This window comes from Maylandia zebra, linkage group LG3 (assembly GCF_041146795.1).
Source record: "Maylandia zebra isolate NMK-2024a linkage group LG3, Mzebra_GT3a, whole genome shotgun sequence".
In the NCBI taxonomy this organism is placed as follows: Eukaryota; Metazoa; Chordata; class Actinopteri; order Cichliformes; family Cichlidae; genus Maylandia; species Maylandia zebra.
Genome location: NC_135169.1, coordinates 28,528,015 through 28,546,398, shown reverse-complemented (window position 1 = coordinate 28,546,398; position 18,384 = coordinate 28,528,015). Strand labels below are relative to the sequence as shown.

Sequence of the window (18,384 nt, the reverse complement as noted above, 5' to 3'; positions counted from 1 at the left end):
CTGGGTGAGAGGTAAACTTTACCTAGGTGAAGGTACAGAAGCTCACTTACACCAGGGAACAGTTACAAATTACACTTTAAAATGTCATTTTAATTTCATAGAAGTCCCAAATACCCATTATATGCATCTCAGCCTGTCAAATATCATATTAGCTCTGTATATAACATACGGACCATACAGGTTTTGGCTGCAATTTAGTTTGGAGCCACCAGGAGGTGCTAGAGAGATAGTTACTTACTCTGAATGAGGTGGCTGAGTTAAATTAAAATATAATTTAATTTATAATTAAACTGAAATATTCATTCAAATGAGTTTCTATATTTAAAAAATAGAACACATTTTATTTTAGTTTTAACACAGCATTGACAGTGTGTTCAAATGCTTGAGTTAAACTTTTATGCTGACTGGTTTTATAAACCCACCTTCCATTGGCTATATGTTATTAAGGCACAGTTTTCTCCATTTCTATTTGGGATTGTACTTTTTCAAGTTTTACTACCGTCAGGCTAGTAGTTAGTGGGTAAAAAAATTAAAAACTGGTAATCTAACAGCAACCAAAGCTATACTCTTATTTGCAACCAATCAGCAACCTCCACTAACCACTTTTATCCAGTTTTTCCATATACATTTTTCCCTAGAAACTGGTGGTTGTATCATACCCAATATGAAAGACAACTCTCAAATATGATGTGACGCATTAACAAAAGATTTTTGTAGCCACAATAAGGCATCCACTGGTCTTGGACTCAGTTTGACGCCTCAGTGTTAGCATGTTAGCTGCCGTACTGTCGATTTTTGCAGCCAGAAGTTACTATATTTGAGTGTCATCAGTCATCAACACTAACAAACTACATTCATAAATGTGCTCAGAAGGGAAACCAGATGTCACCAAACTAAATGTGAGGCAAACACTGTGTATGTGGTGCAATTCTGAGAGTTAGCCTGAATATTATTTCAGTTATTTTGGCTGCACCTCTGCTCTTCTTTGGGTTTCAGTTTGGAAGCGTAGATAAATTGGCAAACCTTTTTTGAGCCATATCAGAAAATTTTTAGTAATTTTATGCAGTTTTGGGACACACATATAAGGCTAGCACGTATCTGTAACCGGAAGGTCGCCAGTTCGATCCCCCCCGGGCTCTCTGTCGTTGTGTCCTTGGGCAAGACACTTTACCCTACCGCCTACTGGTGTTGGCCAGAGGGGCCGATGGCGCGATATGGCAGCCTCGCTCCTGTCAGTCTGCCCCAGGGCAGCTGTGGCTACAACTGTAGCTTGCCTCCACCAGTGTGTGAATGAATAGTGGAATTGTAAAGCGCTTTGAGGGTCTCGAAAAGCGCTATATAAATGCAATACATTATTATCATTAATTTTAGTCCAGTCCTTGTACTTGACCATTGACAAAAGGTAGATTTTTTTGTTTGTTAAGCCACTTGGTACTCTCCTATGACCATTCAAGCATAAAAAGTCACCTAACTGGGCTCTTTGTTTCTAGCAGTTTGTCACAAAAACAAAACATAATCAGCTCAGATTTCTTTACTCGAATCTGTGAAAAATGTCAAAGATAACGCAGCTTGACATGAATAATTTAATAAGCTTTAAAAATGTGTTATTTGCAGAATTCCAACTTTTCTGCTACTACAAGTCAAACAAATATCCAACAATTGCATTTTACAATTAATACAATGTCATATGAGCCGAACTTCGCCAAAGCTTTGGAAGCTAACTGAAAATTAGCACCTGCCCTCATTTTCCCTCCAAATTGATGTTGTCTAAAAGAACCTCAGTCATTATGGGCATCACATCAGAAAACATATCATGAAAACGAGACAATCAGTTTCAGGACCCAAAATTAATGGAGGTGTTGGGGCGATCGTGGCTCAAGAGTTGGGAGTTCGCCTTGTAATCGGAAGGTTGCCGGTTCGAGCCCCGGCTCGGACAGTCTCGGTCGTTGTGTCCTTGGGCAAGACACTTCACCCGTTGCCTACTGGTGGTGGTCAGAGGGCCCGGTGGCGCCAGTGTCCGGCAGCCTCGCCTCTGTCAGTGCACCCCAGGGCAGCTGTGGCTACAATGTAGCTTGCCATCACCAGTGTGTGAATGTGTGTGTGAATGGGTGGATGACTGGATATGTAAAGCGCTTTGGGGTCCTTAGGGACTAGTAAAGCGCTATATAAATACAGGCCATTTACTAGTATCAGAGACAGCTACAGTAGTTCCAGTGTGTGGTTGATGGTATACCTGCTCACTTACAGTTATATATACAAACTCTCTCTTCTATTTTAATTCAGTTGCCAAAAACAGACAAAAAATACAGCTTAGCGCTATTTTTTATTCAGTTTTTATCTTCTGTACCAGACATCCAATCATATCATTAAATGATTTTAATCATGTGAAGAAAATCTGATATGGTGACAGCCCTAAATAACTCAGTGGTTTACTGTAAGTGGTCGGGGATGAAGTTAAAGTCCACCTCTGACTAAAGAAAACACATTTTCAAATCATAAAAACTGCAAATCCACCAAACTGATTTAAAACGAAACTAAAACCTAAACTAGTTATCACAGTTACAGCTAACACCAAGGTGTTTTCCAACCTTCCCACCTTCTACAACCTTTTCTCACTTCAGTCCGTATTTCTTCTGGCTCCTAACTCTACTTCTTTTGTCCTACTTTTCTATTTGCATAAACCCACTGGAGGTTATTTATTAATAGCATGCTGAGGTTTCTCCCCTGCCCCTGTCTCTCTCTGGATTACTGTCCCTGCGTTAAAGGCCCTCCTTTCACCCTCATTTCATGAATCTACGACTCGTTTGCTTCTGCCTCATCACTCAACAAAATATTCTCCTAAACTCTTGGAGATCATCAGGATGTTATTTGGTAACTATGAGACAAGCATTTGTGTTCTTCTTGGTCAGCAGTGGGTTTCCTCCTTGGACTCTCCCATTTCTTTCCAGTCTCTTTTTTATTAGTCAATCGTGAACTCTGACCTTAACTCAGGTTTTTACATGTTGTTCTGGGGTCTTTTGTGACGTCCCGAATAAGTCGTCGACGTGATCTTGGAGAAGTTTTAGTAGCTCGGTCACTTCTTAGTGTTCTCCATTTGTGGATGACTGTGAAGTCCCAAAACCTTCGAAGTGGCTTTATAACCTTTTCCAGACTGACAGATGTCAGTGACTTTGTTTGTTAGCTGTTTAGGATCTTTTAGCCAGCCTTACTTTGTCACACAGCTCCTAATAATGGCTGGGCGTGCCTACTGGGCAGCTTTAAAAACAACTTTTTACTTGGTTTATCTTTGTCTAATATTAAAATCTGTCTGAAATTTGTCTAAAAATTTGTGAAAAATGTAGGTGTGACAAATGTGCAAAAAAACCCCCAAACCCTCAGAAATTAGAAAGTGGGCAAATAAGTTTTCACAGCTCTGTCTTTTGTTGCACACGTACACTCTTTATAGAGGCAATTTGCTATCAGCTGTTGATAGCAATGAGTTGATAAATCTGCACCCGACTGTGTCATCCAGATAAGGTGACTTCTGGCTCCAAAACCACCAAATGGCAGATGCCAAGACACCAAAGTTGAGGCTTCAAAATGAAGAGATTAGATCCAAAAATCAAGTCACAGCAGCTATGTCCATGTTTTATGCCCTCTGTGGAATACAGAGGGCACTGGATCACGGTAACAGCTAATTTAGAGCTCTGCAGTGAGTCTTGGTAGATCCTACAAACCAACTTATGTATTGATCCAGCTTGTGTTAATTACCGCATGGTTGTGTCCCAATGTGTTACACGTGGTACCCGACAGTAGAAACAAATACAATGCTGCAACTTTCTTGTTGATGTGCATCTCTATGGAGATATAACTGCACAGAGAACACAATCACATGGTAAATAACACAAAACGCAGCACACACGACCATAAATGTGGCCAATAAAGCGTTTTCAGAGGGGTTGCATTGCAGCCCCGACACTGACTGGGATAAACAAACACAACTCCTGATCATCACTGCCTGATCAGTGCTGCAAGGCAGACATAGATCATAAAAAATGTGACATGTTCCTGATTCTCTTCCTGAAACGAGACCCGGTGTGCTCCCCAAAGCCTTCCCTAGAACAGATACTAGTTTGGTTTTTCACAGAAACAGGATCAAAGACTGTCCCGATTCTCTCCCTGTTCCACTGAGTCATTGATTTTAGAACGAGTTTTAATGTTTTTTTCGTCTCACTCTGTCCTGTTTCTCTTTGTTCCTTTACAGCCTCACGCCACCATTCCTCTCCTCGTGTCTCACAGTCAAACTCTTTAGACACTTTCCTCATGTCCTACTTTCCAGCTTTTTGAACTTTGCCTTTTGCGTGCCCTCTGCACTAATTGTTCACTACGCTGGCAGAGACGTATTTATACAAGATTTGCCAGTTACTACTTGTAGGTTAAAAGTCGGTTAACGTTTAGCTTTCTCACTTTTCACCTTCAACCTTTGAACATGAATAATTAGGCGCTAAGAAGCAGAGAGAGCAAGATCAAAGTATGCTCCAAATTAACCTGCGGATATATAAAATTGAAGAAATTGAAGTATAAAACAGGTCAAATGTTCTAAAACATTGATTCTGTTCATACAGTTGTTTAATGTTTTCTATTTTTTTTTCATGATGTACAATTTTGGAAACTTTTGTCAACTTTTTCCCAACAAGCCGGATATTTCAAAGGGTGAGAGGACTCTTTGTATAGAGCTGAATTACTGCTGAACTTATCCAAACGCAAGGCTGGAACAAAGCGTGTAACATACTGTGTTTGTGGGCGACAGTCCATCTCCTCTTTAGGGATGAGGTTTCTCTGATTTCGAGTTTTTCGACCTGTCTCAGAGTTTAGAGAGCGCTGCAGCATGGTTCTGGATCTTCTTTATTATCTATATGTTTTTTTTTCTTTCCTTGCATGATGGAGTTTTAACTCGCCCTTATAAACACAGCGATGCTGGTTTTGTTTGCGTTTGAGACGGCGTGCCCTCGAGGGGTAAAAGGTCACATACATTCACCCAGATCCAGTGCGTGTTTCAGAGATAATTTTTAACCCAGACTCTTTGCGGCTTTATTTTTTTCTTTAAATGTTCAGCTACTTTGCTCATGCTCTCTGGGAATCCTCGGTTTACAGCAGGCAGTGTTACTGATTAACGTGAGCAGTTGTGAGATATTCCACCAGATGTTTTAAGAGGTTTTGCACTACTTTTGCAGCCTTTTATCTATTTCATTGTGCTCTTCAGTTTTTAAATATCATTATCTTGCCCATTATTACTCAGCTTCTTTCACAACCCTGTGGAGCAACAGCGTGAGCACAAAGAAGTTAACCAGCTCACCTCCTGCAACCACTATATGCGCTTCTTTTGCAGTTTGGACTCCTGACATTTCTTTGGAGGTGGAGGAACACCAAAGTAATTGCTTAAAGGAGCTTACTTCTTCGACATCTTTAAGAGTTCTGAACAAATGTCTGTCCTCTTATGAAAATCTTATGTACGCAAACACGCGTTGCAACTTCTTATCTGGTCTTTTATTTTGACAGCACATGCGCACCTGTGTACCACTTATGTGCACCCCGGTTATAGTCAACTTTTTTAAAACTTATATTAGCTTTGTCATGTCTTTTATTGAGCTACACATTCAGATGGCACGTTATTGGGCATACGTGTACAACTGTTTTTGAGTGAGTGCATATACTTCTCAAAACGATTAAAGGAACACTTCAAGATTTGACTATGTGAATGAAAGAGAACCGAGTCAGAATTCAGGAATGATGGAGGACATGACAGCAGCTCATTTACTTGACACTTTATTTGTCACGTGTAAACAAAAATACACAAATTCATGTAGAAAAATAAACCTTTGGACTCCTATAAAAACCCCACCTCAGCAAACATTCAAAGAAACTTTATAAATAACACGTTCAAGACCTTTGGACTTTAACAGCATCTGAAGCAAAGATTTATTCAGAGTAACACACACACACACACACACACACACACACCTGAGAGAGGAACTGTATAAATACTTCAATGAACACATCACGCCTCACATGTCTACAATCTTCTGTCCAGTATTCTGCCCCCCCTAAAATAACCCACTGCGAGGTCCTCATTCAGACTTCTTGCTGTTGTTGTAAACTGATCCGTTATTGTTCACAGACCTCCCGTTGGATAGAGTACCTGCAGCCTCCTCGGGCCTCAGGTACTCTTTCGTCACTTTCTGAAAGGTTGGGTGGGCAGTCAGCACCCGCAGCAGACTCTCTGTGGAAACAAAGCCACAGCAGGGATGGTTTTTACTACTGTCTAGTAACAGGCATTCACTGACCGCCCTGGTTCTTGAGGGAAATTTGTTCTTTTGCAGCTCATCTACACTGTTCAGCTGATTCTCACCTTCAGTGAGCCGGTTCTCATCGGAGGCGGTGGCGTAGAGCTCGGCAATTCTGTGCTGAGGGATGCCCACCAGCGCCTCCATCAGGTCCGACAGCTCCCTTTCACTCAGGCTGCCTCCGCCCTCTCTGTTAAACAACTGAAAAACAAACAGTGAACAATCAAGAAAACAGCAGGAGGTACAAAAAGGCTCCTTATGGAGGTGAAGACTGTTTTTGTGCAAGCCGATCGAGCCTAAGTTCCACAGTTTGAACTCAGGGAAAAGTCACAAATCCCACTGGGGGAGTCAGTCTTAAAAACTAAAACATGCAGGGCTCTTTAATTCTGTAATTTCTTACTGCGGAGTTAAAATTATATCCTGACTATGTGTCATATTTCTAAAGGCACACAGGGGAAAGTGGAGAAAGGTGAGGCGATCAGCAGGACTTACAGTGAAAGCAGAGTGAAGCAGTGTCTTCAGGTCAACACATCCAGTCAGGGGTGCGACACTAAAATAGATGTGCCTCAGGTCCACAGAGTCATCCTAAAAACACACAGATTACATCAGCACCTTCTCCCTCTCAGCTTTTTAAATGTTGCATAATCTGAAAAAGCACAGATGAGTTATTATAACGCCTCATTTATAAATCAAAACACCAAAATCACAATGCACTCGTCTTTATGATATGCCCCAAGATCTGTTTGCTCTCGGTAAACACAGCAGGGCTTTTTAAATCCAGGATCCTGTGGTTAGAAGAAGCAGCTGCGAGTTTGTGACTTATCGGTTAACATTCATCAGGGTTTAGTTTGTCCTTGCTCCTCTGAATAGATCTGCTCTTTCTGTGGATTGTGAGAATCATCTGTACCGTTCTCACTCGAGCGTCGCACAAACTCTTTAACAAGAAGCTGGCCGACGAGCTTTTATAATGCTCTGCTCAACCTGCTGCCAGTAAGTACGAGTTACAGATGGATGGAAGGGTTTGTGTTTCACCTCGTCACTAATTGCTACACAAACATCTGCAGTTTCTAACAGCAACAGAGAAACGCGCTGAACCTTTGTCGTGCCCTCCCTCCTTGAAGAATCAGTTCATCGAAAGCGGCTGAAGCATTTCATTTTGAATCTTGTCGGCTTATCGACTTCTCAGATCTGAGTATAGTTGACTCAGCTGTCGCGAGTTCTTGTGAAAAACAAATATTTGGTGCACACAGTGTGCACTCAGGCGCAGTTTATAGCCATAAAACCTAAGAGGACGGTCTGACTCGGCTGCAGCGCGTACACCCGACCGTACCTTGGAGTAGAGGCCGCAGATGTGGACAGCTGTCTGCTGGTGGCTCAGCCCGAGCATGGAGGCGAGCTCCTCTGCGCTGACCTTTGCACCCTGAGCTCCTGAGCGACACCTGTCAATCATCCTGTCCAGAGCAGTCTGTACTTCATGTGCTCCCAGACTGACGGAGAGGAGGACAAAGGAGGTGAAGTAAGCTGATGTGTGATGGAGATGAAAGGTTTTAAAGTTTAGTAAAACATGAGCAGGAGTAATCTCTCACCCGTTTTTGTGCAGCAGCGTCAGCGTTTCTCTGGCTGGAGACTCCAGCGGGAGGGACAGACCACCGACTTTGCTGACGGGAACCCCACCCTCCATCACGTGGTCTGTAGCGGGGACTCCAAGGGCCCTAACACACAGGAGAAACAGCTACGTCACAACAACCAGCAGACACAAATCCCTCACCAAGAGAAAGCTTTTACTTTTCTCCTCTATCTGCCTCGTACATAAGATCCAACCTAAAACTACATGAAATATAATTTCCCATGACCGCTCACACGTAACTACACATCATAAAAATGTGACATTGCAGAGATAACACATAAAATCACCAAACAGAGCCAGAAAGTATTTAAAAACTCAGAAATTCAAGGACCAGAAGGCATGTTTAAACCTGCAGTTTCTCTGCATGCCACCAGGTGGTGACAACTGTTGGTAAAAGATACGTTCTGGTGCTTTTGAGGTAAACTGCTAACCACTTGTTGGCCCTCTGGGATGTGTGATAGGTAGGATCAAGTGAATAAGGTTCCAGTCACACAGGCCTAGAGACTGGTCTGCAACTGCCTGTTGCTATTGACATATGTGCTGCTGGGGCCTTGTGAGACCTTTCTATTGGCTTATCTGAATAAAATTAAGCTAAACGTGTGCAGTAAGTCTGTGCTTTGGTTTTATTGGTAACAATACTTAGTTGATGTGGTCAGTGGAAGTACTGCAATTTTTGAATCTCCACTGTTGGTTTTGCTTACATTCTTTTGGTGCTTGGACACAGGAATTACAGGAATGTACCTCCATTGTAATGCATGTCTACTGTAACATGAGCAACAAACCAGTTCCCCATAACAGGGAGAACCAGTAAGTGGGATTATTAAAAAAAAGAAAAAGAAAAAAGGAGGCATTCAACAATCCACTTTAACTTTAATTAATCAGCGGCTGCAGCCAAACTGTTAGGCTGACGTGTCATAAAATGAGGGAAAATGTGCGCCTCACCTGGCCATGAGTTTCTGAACGTTGTCTGCGTACAGGTTGGGGTCCTTCTTCTCCTCCTCTGAAGGGTTGTAAACTGGCAGGAACTGCAGCACAATAAAGAGATAAACACTGTTTGTGTAGTCACAGTAACAGTTCAACAGAGAGGCAAAAGTCAACACACACACACACTTTTTTTTTTTTTTTAAACCACGCCAACTCTGTCACACCTCTGCCCACACCCAGTCATGGCTGTAACCTGTCACTACAATTAACAATAATGTCAGATTGTGCTAAACACACACGTGGGCGTACACACCCACATCACTGAGGTGTGGGTGTGTAAAAGGACATTTCCACAAGTTGTAGATATATACGCTTTTGTTTGATAAGCTGAATGACCAGTTCTCACCTCAACAGTCACGTTGGTGTACGGCTGGGACACCGTGTGCCACAGAGCCTCGGTCCTAACACACAGAGCAGAAGATTAGATTCATCATGAAAAATTAGCATTTTGTTTTGACTAAATCACAGTTCAGGCAGGATCCTGTGTGCAGGGGTGCTACTATGGAGAAATATGTTAAAGGGATCTTGGTGTATAGCGCTCGATAATACTGTTTAAGAACACCTGTTTTGGTCCCGTCTGGTCCAGAGTCATTTCTGGAGGGGTATTATATTCACCTGAATAACAATGGCGCCATATTTGGCTGCTATGATGGGACAAGATCACATCTGTCCCACCAAAGACGAGCTGTGAGAGAAGGCAGGATCATTGGAGTGGAAAATCAGCATCCCCCCTTCCCTGTGTACACTAGCTAACTTCGATTAACATTTTCCCCACCTACGTTTGTCCTTTGTTTTCTGTTCTTGTGTTTTGGTATACAAAAAGAGTAATTCTGAGTTTTGATGTTGTATATTTTGTGTCAAATCTCTAAAAACGCAATAACGAGTTGTCAGGTGCGGTCAGTATTACGCTGGAAAAAACGAGCACATTTCCTTAGAGTGCAAAGTCCGGAACGCTCCAGCCTCGTTTAGCTTCACAAGGGCTTCGAAAGGTCATAAACAAAAACGCTCTCTAAGAGGAAGGCTTCCTCCACTACCATGCTCTGACAATATCACACTTCTTTCGTCACTAACTTACATTTACACACTTATTACATTGAATTTTGACCCTTATGCAGAGCTTTTTTAAAATAAACAAAAAAAACCCCAAAACAAAACACTGGTTTCTGCTTTTTAAATTTTGCTCCATTCTTCTATATTGTCTACATCATAAAATTTATACAAATGACTTGATTATTTGCAACAATATTGCCAATATCCTTGCATTTTCCCCCCCAGTGTAATTGAATTATTGATATGTTGTATGTGTTAAAAACAGAAGCTAAACCTGTTGGTGTGGTGGGCGGTTCACCATGGCAACGTACGCTAGTCTGGAGCAAGTTATGTTGGAGATTAGCGACAGACAGGTATGAAAACGATGGCTGCTGACTAATCTGAAGAATTGCATCGACATTCCTGGATGATCTCTCAGCTCTGTGTACAGAGAGTAGGACAAACTTGAGTTTTTAAAGTCTTTTTCTCTCCCTGATGAGCATCAGTAAGAAATACAGATTCTTAAAAGCAACTTCGAAGGTTTACAGAAGTGGGGTGATTCTGTTTATATTCTCTTCTTGCTCTCAGACTGTTAAACACCAACAGAGCTGCAGCTGGAAGGAAAAAAACAAACCATCTCCCAAACAAAACTTTGATGGGACCCTTAACTGTAAGCACATGTCTCTTAATATTCGAGCCGTGGCACCGAGAAGTCTTTTGAACTTGTGCAGTCAGACTTTTTGCCCACTTTCCATCCCAGCTTCAAACAGGCCAAACTTTATGATACAAGAAATCTTTTCTAGTCTGACAAAAGCACTTGAAGCTCACACACATTGTGTGTTTGTTCTCTTCATATCTCTCTGACGTAGCGGTTTTATCTTTGTAAAAATATACACCCGTGCCCGTGATTGGTCAGACTGGCGACGCCACCTTTTTCCACACGAACGCGCTCATCTCAAGCGACGTTCGTGCGACTGCTTATCCTGATTGCAGATGGTAGCATAAGTGAAACCAGATAAAGCCAGACGTCTTGGTTGTGTTGGACTTGTTTCATAGCACAGGCCCTGCTGATCTGTTACAGCTGACAATGATAAGCACTGCATTGAGCTTCTAGAAAAAGCATAAGGATGCTGAAAAGCTGCTCTTGTATAATTATTTTAAGCACCAAGTTCTTACTTGGAGCTTACCTTAAGTAGATTTTTATTTTCATTTGTTTCTGGGGTTTGTTAAACTAAACCCTGACATTAAACATGTGTGACAGATGTGCAGGTGAAGCAATGAAGGAACTCACCAGGCTGTGCCTTTGTATGTCCAGCGAACAGTATCCTGAAGAAGAGACAACAAATTTAAATAAAAATTTAAAGTTTTCTTATCTTTCCTCTGAGTTGCTTTCCCAGAGTGGGAGGGGTTATTATTCTTTTATTTTATAGCATATATAATACCAGTCAGTCCCGGCACACCTCGGTAGTACCCAGTGTGCAAACACAGTGCCTGAGTAAACATCACAGTGTGTTCACAAATGCAACCTCAGCTGATCCTCAAGACACGTTACGAACCCTGAATGAACACCAAGGCCATCCTTAAAGACATGATTCATTAAAGCCATTCAATCATATCATGTATGGGGTGCATGGGAAACATTTGGATAATGCTTGAGGCCCGTTTACCCAAACAGCACCTCCCTGGTACAGATCTCTCTGTGGATGAACAGCTGCAGTTTCAGGCAAACCAGCCCAGTGTGGCATAAACCTGAGCTGTGATCACAGACCTCTTTAAAAACAAAGACCCAGGAACATTTGAGAATATCTGTCACAGACCGAGGACACGGTCCAGGTACGATAAACGGAATCAGAGCCGACAAAAATGGCAGTCCTGTGTAAAATATGGAAGGGCTCAAATGATTAATATAACCTAAAAGAGCCAAAGAAGGCGTCTGCTGTCACCAGCAGCACGCCCATGGTGTTACTCACCAGCTTGTTGGGGTAATGCAGCAGCACAGGTTGGACAGGAACTCCAGCGAGAAAGGCACCTTTCATGACACAGATGGAGACAGGAGGAAGAGAGGAGCAGTTAATCACACAGCAACAGCACAATGTGCAGCTTCGCCCTTCCCGCTCACACAGGTCATTCCTGCATCATTTGTTCAAACGGCTGGAAAACCAGCATGATGTCATCTACGTGAGTCGCACGCGTAGGTCCCACTCACCGGGCTTGAATTTGATGAGAGCACTGCCGTTAGTCGTTGTCCCCTCGGGAAACATCAGCATCTGGACAGAAATGAAAAGAAGCGGTGAGCTGAGAGAGCGATTTCCAGGCTTGTGATGTCATGGCAGTGTTGCCACCTCACACGGGACTTTCAGACTGCTTATGGCTCCTTTCACTTTAAGCTCTTTGGGAAACATCAACATCCCTTATCTTCTCATCCACAATTTCACATAGTTATTTTACTTTTCTCTTCATAAACACTGAGTCTTTTAATCTGTGTCCCCGCTTTTTCTACCAGCAGTAACAGCTGCCCTGAGGTGACTTTTTCAGTGTGTAAACCAGGGGTCCCCAATCTCAGTCCACGAGGGCCGGTGTCCCTGCAGGTTTTAGATCTCACCCTGGGTCAACACACCTGAATCACATGATTAGGTCATTACCAGGCCTCTGGAGAACTTCAAGACATGTTGAGGAGCTAATTCAGCCATTTAAATCAGCTGTGATGGATCAAGGATACATCTAAAACCTGCAGGGACACCGGCCCTCGTGGACTGGGATTGGGGACCCCTGGTGTACACTGTTGTTAAGGACACAAATGTAAACAAATGTGTTCCCGTGAGGCAGAAAAGTGGATCATTTCCCTCTTCTTCCATCAAGAGGACCTAATCTAATCGTGATCAACTGCTCAACTGCTTGTGACAAACTACAGATTTTTTCTAAACCACAAGCAGTAAACAACAGAAGGACCATTCCCATTAAAAGATTATCTTTAATCTGCTTTGCATTCCTCAAACTGCTGCCAAGTCTGACGGGATAATTTGGTAGAAATTTCACTTCTGTAAACAAGAACCCAGCCGAGGGAGGAGTGACATTCTGTCAGCCGCCAAAGTCTCACCTGAGGCCAGTAGCCGTCGGAGGTCAACCTCTCATTGAGTTGAGCGACAGCTTTTTTTCTCGACTCTGGATCCTTCCTGCTCACCAGCACAGACTGGTTGAACTCCAGCAGAGCTGAAACACAATTAAGAAAAGAACAAGAATCAGAACCAGAAAGCAAGACACCCTGTAAGACGCAGCAGATCAGGAGCGAGCGGTGTGGGCCGCTTCTTTATCTTTGGATCTCCTCGCATGCTTGCAGAACACAGGGGCGCTGAACTCCAGGCCTCAAGGGACAGTGTCCTGCAGGTTTTAGATCTCACCCTGGGTCAACACACCTGAATCAAATGATTAGTTCATTACCAGGCCTCTGGAGAACTTCAAGACATGTTGACGAGGTAATTTAGCCATTTAAATAATCTGTTTTGGATCAAGGACACATCTAAAACCTGCAGGACACCGGCCCTTGAGGTCTGGAGTTCCCCCACCCCCTACTCTAACTGTTCAATGGCCAAATATCGCTCTGGATTGTTTGTGTGAAAAAGGTGGAGCGCGAATGCCTGCTCTTATCAGCACACTGCACTGTGAATACCTCCACAGCACAGGAAAATATGATGTCACCCAGGCACTTGTCATTACAAAAATGCAACCAAGTGACTAAAAGCAGATAGGTTTACAATCCAGAGGAGAAAAAAGCTTTCTTAAAAACTTATTTGGGGGCAAAGTTGGGAAACTTTTCAGGTGTTTATTATCAGTTGTGTGGTTGTTCTATATGTGCAGTTTTTTTTAACCTGTGAAATTAAGTTAAATTAGATAATGCTGCAAAATAACAGCTCAACTAGAAGTGCTGAGGGGTTTCAGGATGGATTCCCAGCAGTGAGTTTGTTTTACACTGTGGTGGAGCTTTCTGACTGTCAGTCAGAGAATTCAGCTAATTCAGATGTAAAGACAAGAGGATGAAAAAAGAGAGAAACAAGAAAAGATATAACTATATCTATAACTGCAAATACTGCGCATTACATTTTGACTTCTATGAAATCCAACCTAGATAAACAAGTAACTGGATAAACAAGTAACAAGTTCCTTGTAAACAAGGAAGTCTGCACTTGAAGCCTCGACCTTCATGTTGTCATCGGAGGCTGAGTCAGCAGAATAGCAGAGGGGTTCCCGTAAAAGATAAAACACGCGATCAAAGGCAGATTTCTCTCCTACAGCAGACATGGAGACATCTGAAAGGAAGCAGCATGTACGCCCTATGTAAGACCATAGCTCAGCAGCACCTTACATCAGCATGCAATAAGCTGTGTGGGCAAGTTTGCAGGGCTTCTAGCACGGCAGCAGCAGAATTCTCAAGAAAAGGAGGCACACATTAATCTAACAGTTAATTTCTTTATTCATTATCGGTGTCAGAAATGTGCGAGTGTGCTTCAGCTCCTCAGAGGCTACAGTGATGGCTTCAACGCAAACAAATTCACGGATCATCTGCCTCCATCTCCACCCTGTTCCTAGCATCCTCCTCTTCTGTCACACCAACCCTCTTCACTATATCCACAAATCTCCTCTGAGGTCTTCCTCTTTGCCTGGCAGCTCCATCTTCGACATCCTTTGTCCAATATACCCAGTGTTCCTCCTCTGCACATGTTTAAACCATCTCAGTCTATTTGTCTCATTTCTACTCTTGTCCATTCTGATCATTCCCAGGGAAAATCTAAGCATCTCCATCTTTCTGTCAGTGCCATTGTCTCCAAACCACACATTACATCACATCACAGCAGGCCTCACTACCATCTTGTAAAGCTTCCCTTTCACTCTTGCTGCTATGCTTCTGTCATGTCATAGTTCTCTGACACCTATCCCTGTACAATGTATGTAATTTCTAACTGTTTTACTTGAAAATTGCCATTATTGTCGACCCACAATAAAAAAAAAATGCGCGTGAAGGAAATGTATACATTGATAAATCTTAAGAACTAGCTAAGAGCTACTCTTGTTTACCTCCTATGACCGGCAGGCTGGTGTTCTCTGACCTCGACACCACCGTCGCAAGCTGGGCCGGGCAAAAAACCAGCATGTCCAGAAAGCTGCTGTGGGGCGCCACCACCAGCACCGGAGCCTCCTTCAGGTTTGCCCTGCGACCTTTGACCTTAATCCAGTAGAAACCCAGAGAGAAGAACACAGCTCTGCTCAGCAGCCAGATGATTGGGTGGTAAAACCAGCGGCGCCAGCCTTCTACGGGTTTGGAGCGCTCCTCCTCGGACAGGCCGGCCAATCGCAGCCGGGCGATGGGCCACATTATAAGCAAGAAAAGGACCGCCAAGGTGACGCGTATGGGGAAGAGGATACTGCCGAGGATGATACCCTGTGAGATCAGAAGAAATACATTAAATGCGCAGTCACACATACGACCCAATAAATCTCATACCGCTCAGAAACTGGACTTTGCATGATTTGAAATTAGCAGCGCTGCGATAAATACATTTGTTTAAACCTAGTTTCATCAGAATGAATCACAGTGGACATTTTTGCTTAGCAAATATTTACAAATGAGGCACAGATTTCTGTCAAATAATGTAACAGACGGACTCCTTTATTGGTTAGTTAGTTTATTCAGTCACCAAAGTCCCATTTTGTGACAGGAAAACCCTGATTTGTGGCTATTAAATAGCCTTTTATTTGATGGTTTTACAACTTTAGTCTGAAACTACTGAATAAAATTAAGATTAGAGCTTTGCACCTGTGAAGTTCGTCCTGCGTATAAGGGGAACACACTCAGATGCCCATAGAGGTGCAGTTTTACACATGTTTATAAATTGAAAGCCTATCTCATTACTTCCCAGCCACACTGATTAAGTTTTCCAAAGTTGTGGAATCCTCTGGTATGTTGTTCTCATCATCAAGCCCGCTTATCCGTGCTGGGAAACATTTATGACTTGGCTCATTTGCTTGTGATCTCAGAGAAACAGGGAGCTGTGGAAGCCTAAACTGAAGATTGTATCGATATGAGAAAAAAATAAATTGGCAAACATAGAAGAAAATGGGAAACCGGAAGAGTCCCAAGAGAAAACGCTTGATAGTAAATACTTCGTAAATAACTTTTTAGTGACTGGCTCCTCTTTCCGTGTTGGTAAAAATCATCATATGGTTGGTTTCAGGTGTTAACACTCAATGTTTGAATGACTGATGGTCACTAAAATTAAACACGTCATTATATGAGTTTTTCTATTTTATTTTCTATATTAAATCGATATATATTTGAGCGTTACCCGGATCCTTTGCGCCCTGGTCAGCTTCATTTTGTGAATGAACGGATGTGGATACTCCTGCGTTGCCGAGTAACCGTCGTCGATCCTCTCCATGGCGCGAGGTAAACTGGAAAAGTTTATTAATTTTCTTAAAGGAATTTTAACACTTAAAAAAGTAATTTACACTCCCTGAGGGGTTGATTAAAAAGTTACATAAAGCTGTCACTTCCCCTGTTTGCTTTTATTTTAAATTAAAAAGTTAATTAAAGTGCCTCGCGCACTCTATTAAAAAGAGCAGTTAGCTAGTAGAAGCCAAACGCTCGCGTGCAATCCTTTGAAGCAGCAAAAACATAAGACGACAACCATCTAAAAACCAACTTCTCCGGTCCTTCTCCTCCACATGGCCAAATAAACGCCACAGCAACGCCACCCAGCCTCATTTAAAGCTTCGCCTCACCCCGTCCGTCCCCTACGTAAGCTCACAGCCCGGCCCACCAGCAGGACAGCCAAGTCGGACCAGACAAACCGGTCGGAAAGCATGTATGGAATTGTTATTAAAAAAGAAATAAAAATCTGTGTGTGGGGGTGTGTGTGTGTGTGTGACAAATTGAGTGTTACCATACGACTGTCAAAAAAGTGACAAGTGATGTCATACAAAAAACCAAAACAAATTTCAGTAATTTTAACACATCTAGATTAACTTTAATAAATATAACCATAAAGTGCATGCGCAGAACCACCGCTCGAATCAGGATTGTCTCTCCCTCGTGGATCTCATCATTTGGATATTTCCATTTACCAGATTTTTACCAGTCCTAGCTTTTTCATTTGCTACTTGTGAATCTTATACCAGTATGCTAGCTGGCTAAAGCGGGATTTATACTACTCTCAGGTTGGGGTGTACAGATGTTTGACAAGGGATTTAGACACATTTAGACAGGGTGCGAGACTGGGTGAATGAAGCTGGTATTACAAAACGCTCCGACAGCTCAGTTAGAGGAGGAAGGTGCTGCGTAAGCACCAGTCCGTCAATCTCTCAGAAGGATGAAGTCTGCTCAGTCCTGAAGATGTGCAGTGGAGGAGAGAGTGTCCAGATGTGTAACTTTGTGTCACTGTGTGGGATGGCAGCTGCTCCCTGACAGAGAAGAAGGCTCTTTAAACATAATCTCTGTACCAGTAATGCAGACGATGCTACCCTCTCTGTGTGTTCTCTGTGCTGTTTGTAAATTTAATGCACACTGTGTGGCAGTACTGTGATAAGATGAAGATACCTGTGAAGAAGACTATATTTAATATGTTTTGGGACATTTCTGAATCTCAGATGTTACATTAAGAGCCAAGCTTTCATGTTTATTCACTGATGACTACCAAACGCTGTGAAAGCCTCATGGCCTCTGGGGTTTCTGCCATACCTGATCCTTCTGTTCTGGGTGCTGATAAATCCACACCCACAAGAAGAAGCAAAAGGAATGGAGGAATGGAAAAGTTTGGAATGAGGCAAAGACGGGAGTTGAAATTCACTGCTGGCTGAGCTGAACTTTTATTTTGATACTTACTTCCTGTAATTGGCTAAATGTTGATACAAGCACGTTGTAAAGGCCTGCTTTCAAAACAGGCTCATAAATGTTATTCACCAAGACGGCTCTGTGTGAAGCCTGAAGCATCCATTCTAAAATTATTTACTGGTATCATTTATGTTATATATATGTATTTCTTATTTTCCCTTTAAACATATATGATTTAACAAAACACACATTTTTAATCTTCTCATCAGGGACCTATAAGTATATGTCCTGATAGCCAGCAGACACACACCCACGCATCCTGCTCACTACAGCAGGTGGTGAGCCCACGTCTCCTCTTCAGGCTGGGCCCGGTTGGGTCTCATGGGGTAAGACCCTGGCACTAGGCACTCTCCCTTGAGCTCCCTGCCAGGCCTGGCTCCAGGATGGGGCTTCAGTGGTTTTCTGAATCCCTCCACCAAGGTGTGGGGAAAGAAGCCAGTTGAGTGTGTACATACATATATAAGAGGTAGAAGGTGAAGCCCAAAGTGGTCCAGGTGGTAAAAGAAGGATTAGGAGCTAATGTGATGTTCTTTGGTTTT

At 42.7% G+C, this 18,384-nt stretch overlaps 1 protein-coding gene across 1 annotated transcript; it reads right to left on the bottom strand.

Annotated features, from left to right (window-relative positions):
- Window positions 1-5,789: 5,789 nt before the first annotated feature.
- Window positions 5,790-16,736, bottom strand: lpcat4 (lysophosphatidylcholine acyltransferase 4). Its single transcript, XM_004563532.5, has 13 exons — window positions 16,302-16,736; window positions 15,034-15,397; window positions 13,061-13,173; window positions 12,170-12,230; window positions 11,934-11,992; window positions 11,255-11,289; window positions 9,281-9,335; window positions 8,893-8,975; window positions 7,910-8,035; window positions 7,654-7,810; window positions 6,816-6,908; window positions 6,389-6,524; window positions 5,790-6,259 (listed from the first exon to the last, which is right to left on the bottom strand). Exons 1-13 carry the CDS (start codon window positions 16,392-16,394, stop codon window positions 6,108-6,110), a joined length of 1,527 nt encoding a protein of 508 aa, XP_004563589.2. The 5' UTR covers window positions 16,395-16,736; the 3' UTR covers window positions 5,790-6,107.
- Between the last annotated feature and the right edge of the window lie 1,648 nt (window positions 16,737-18,384).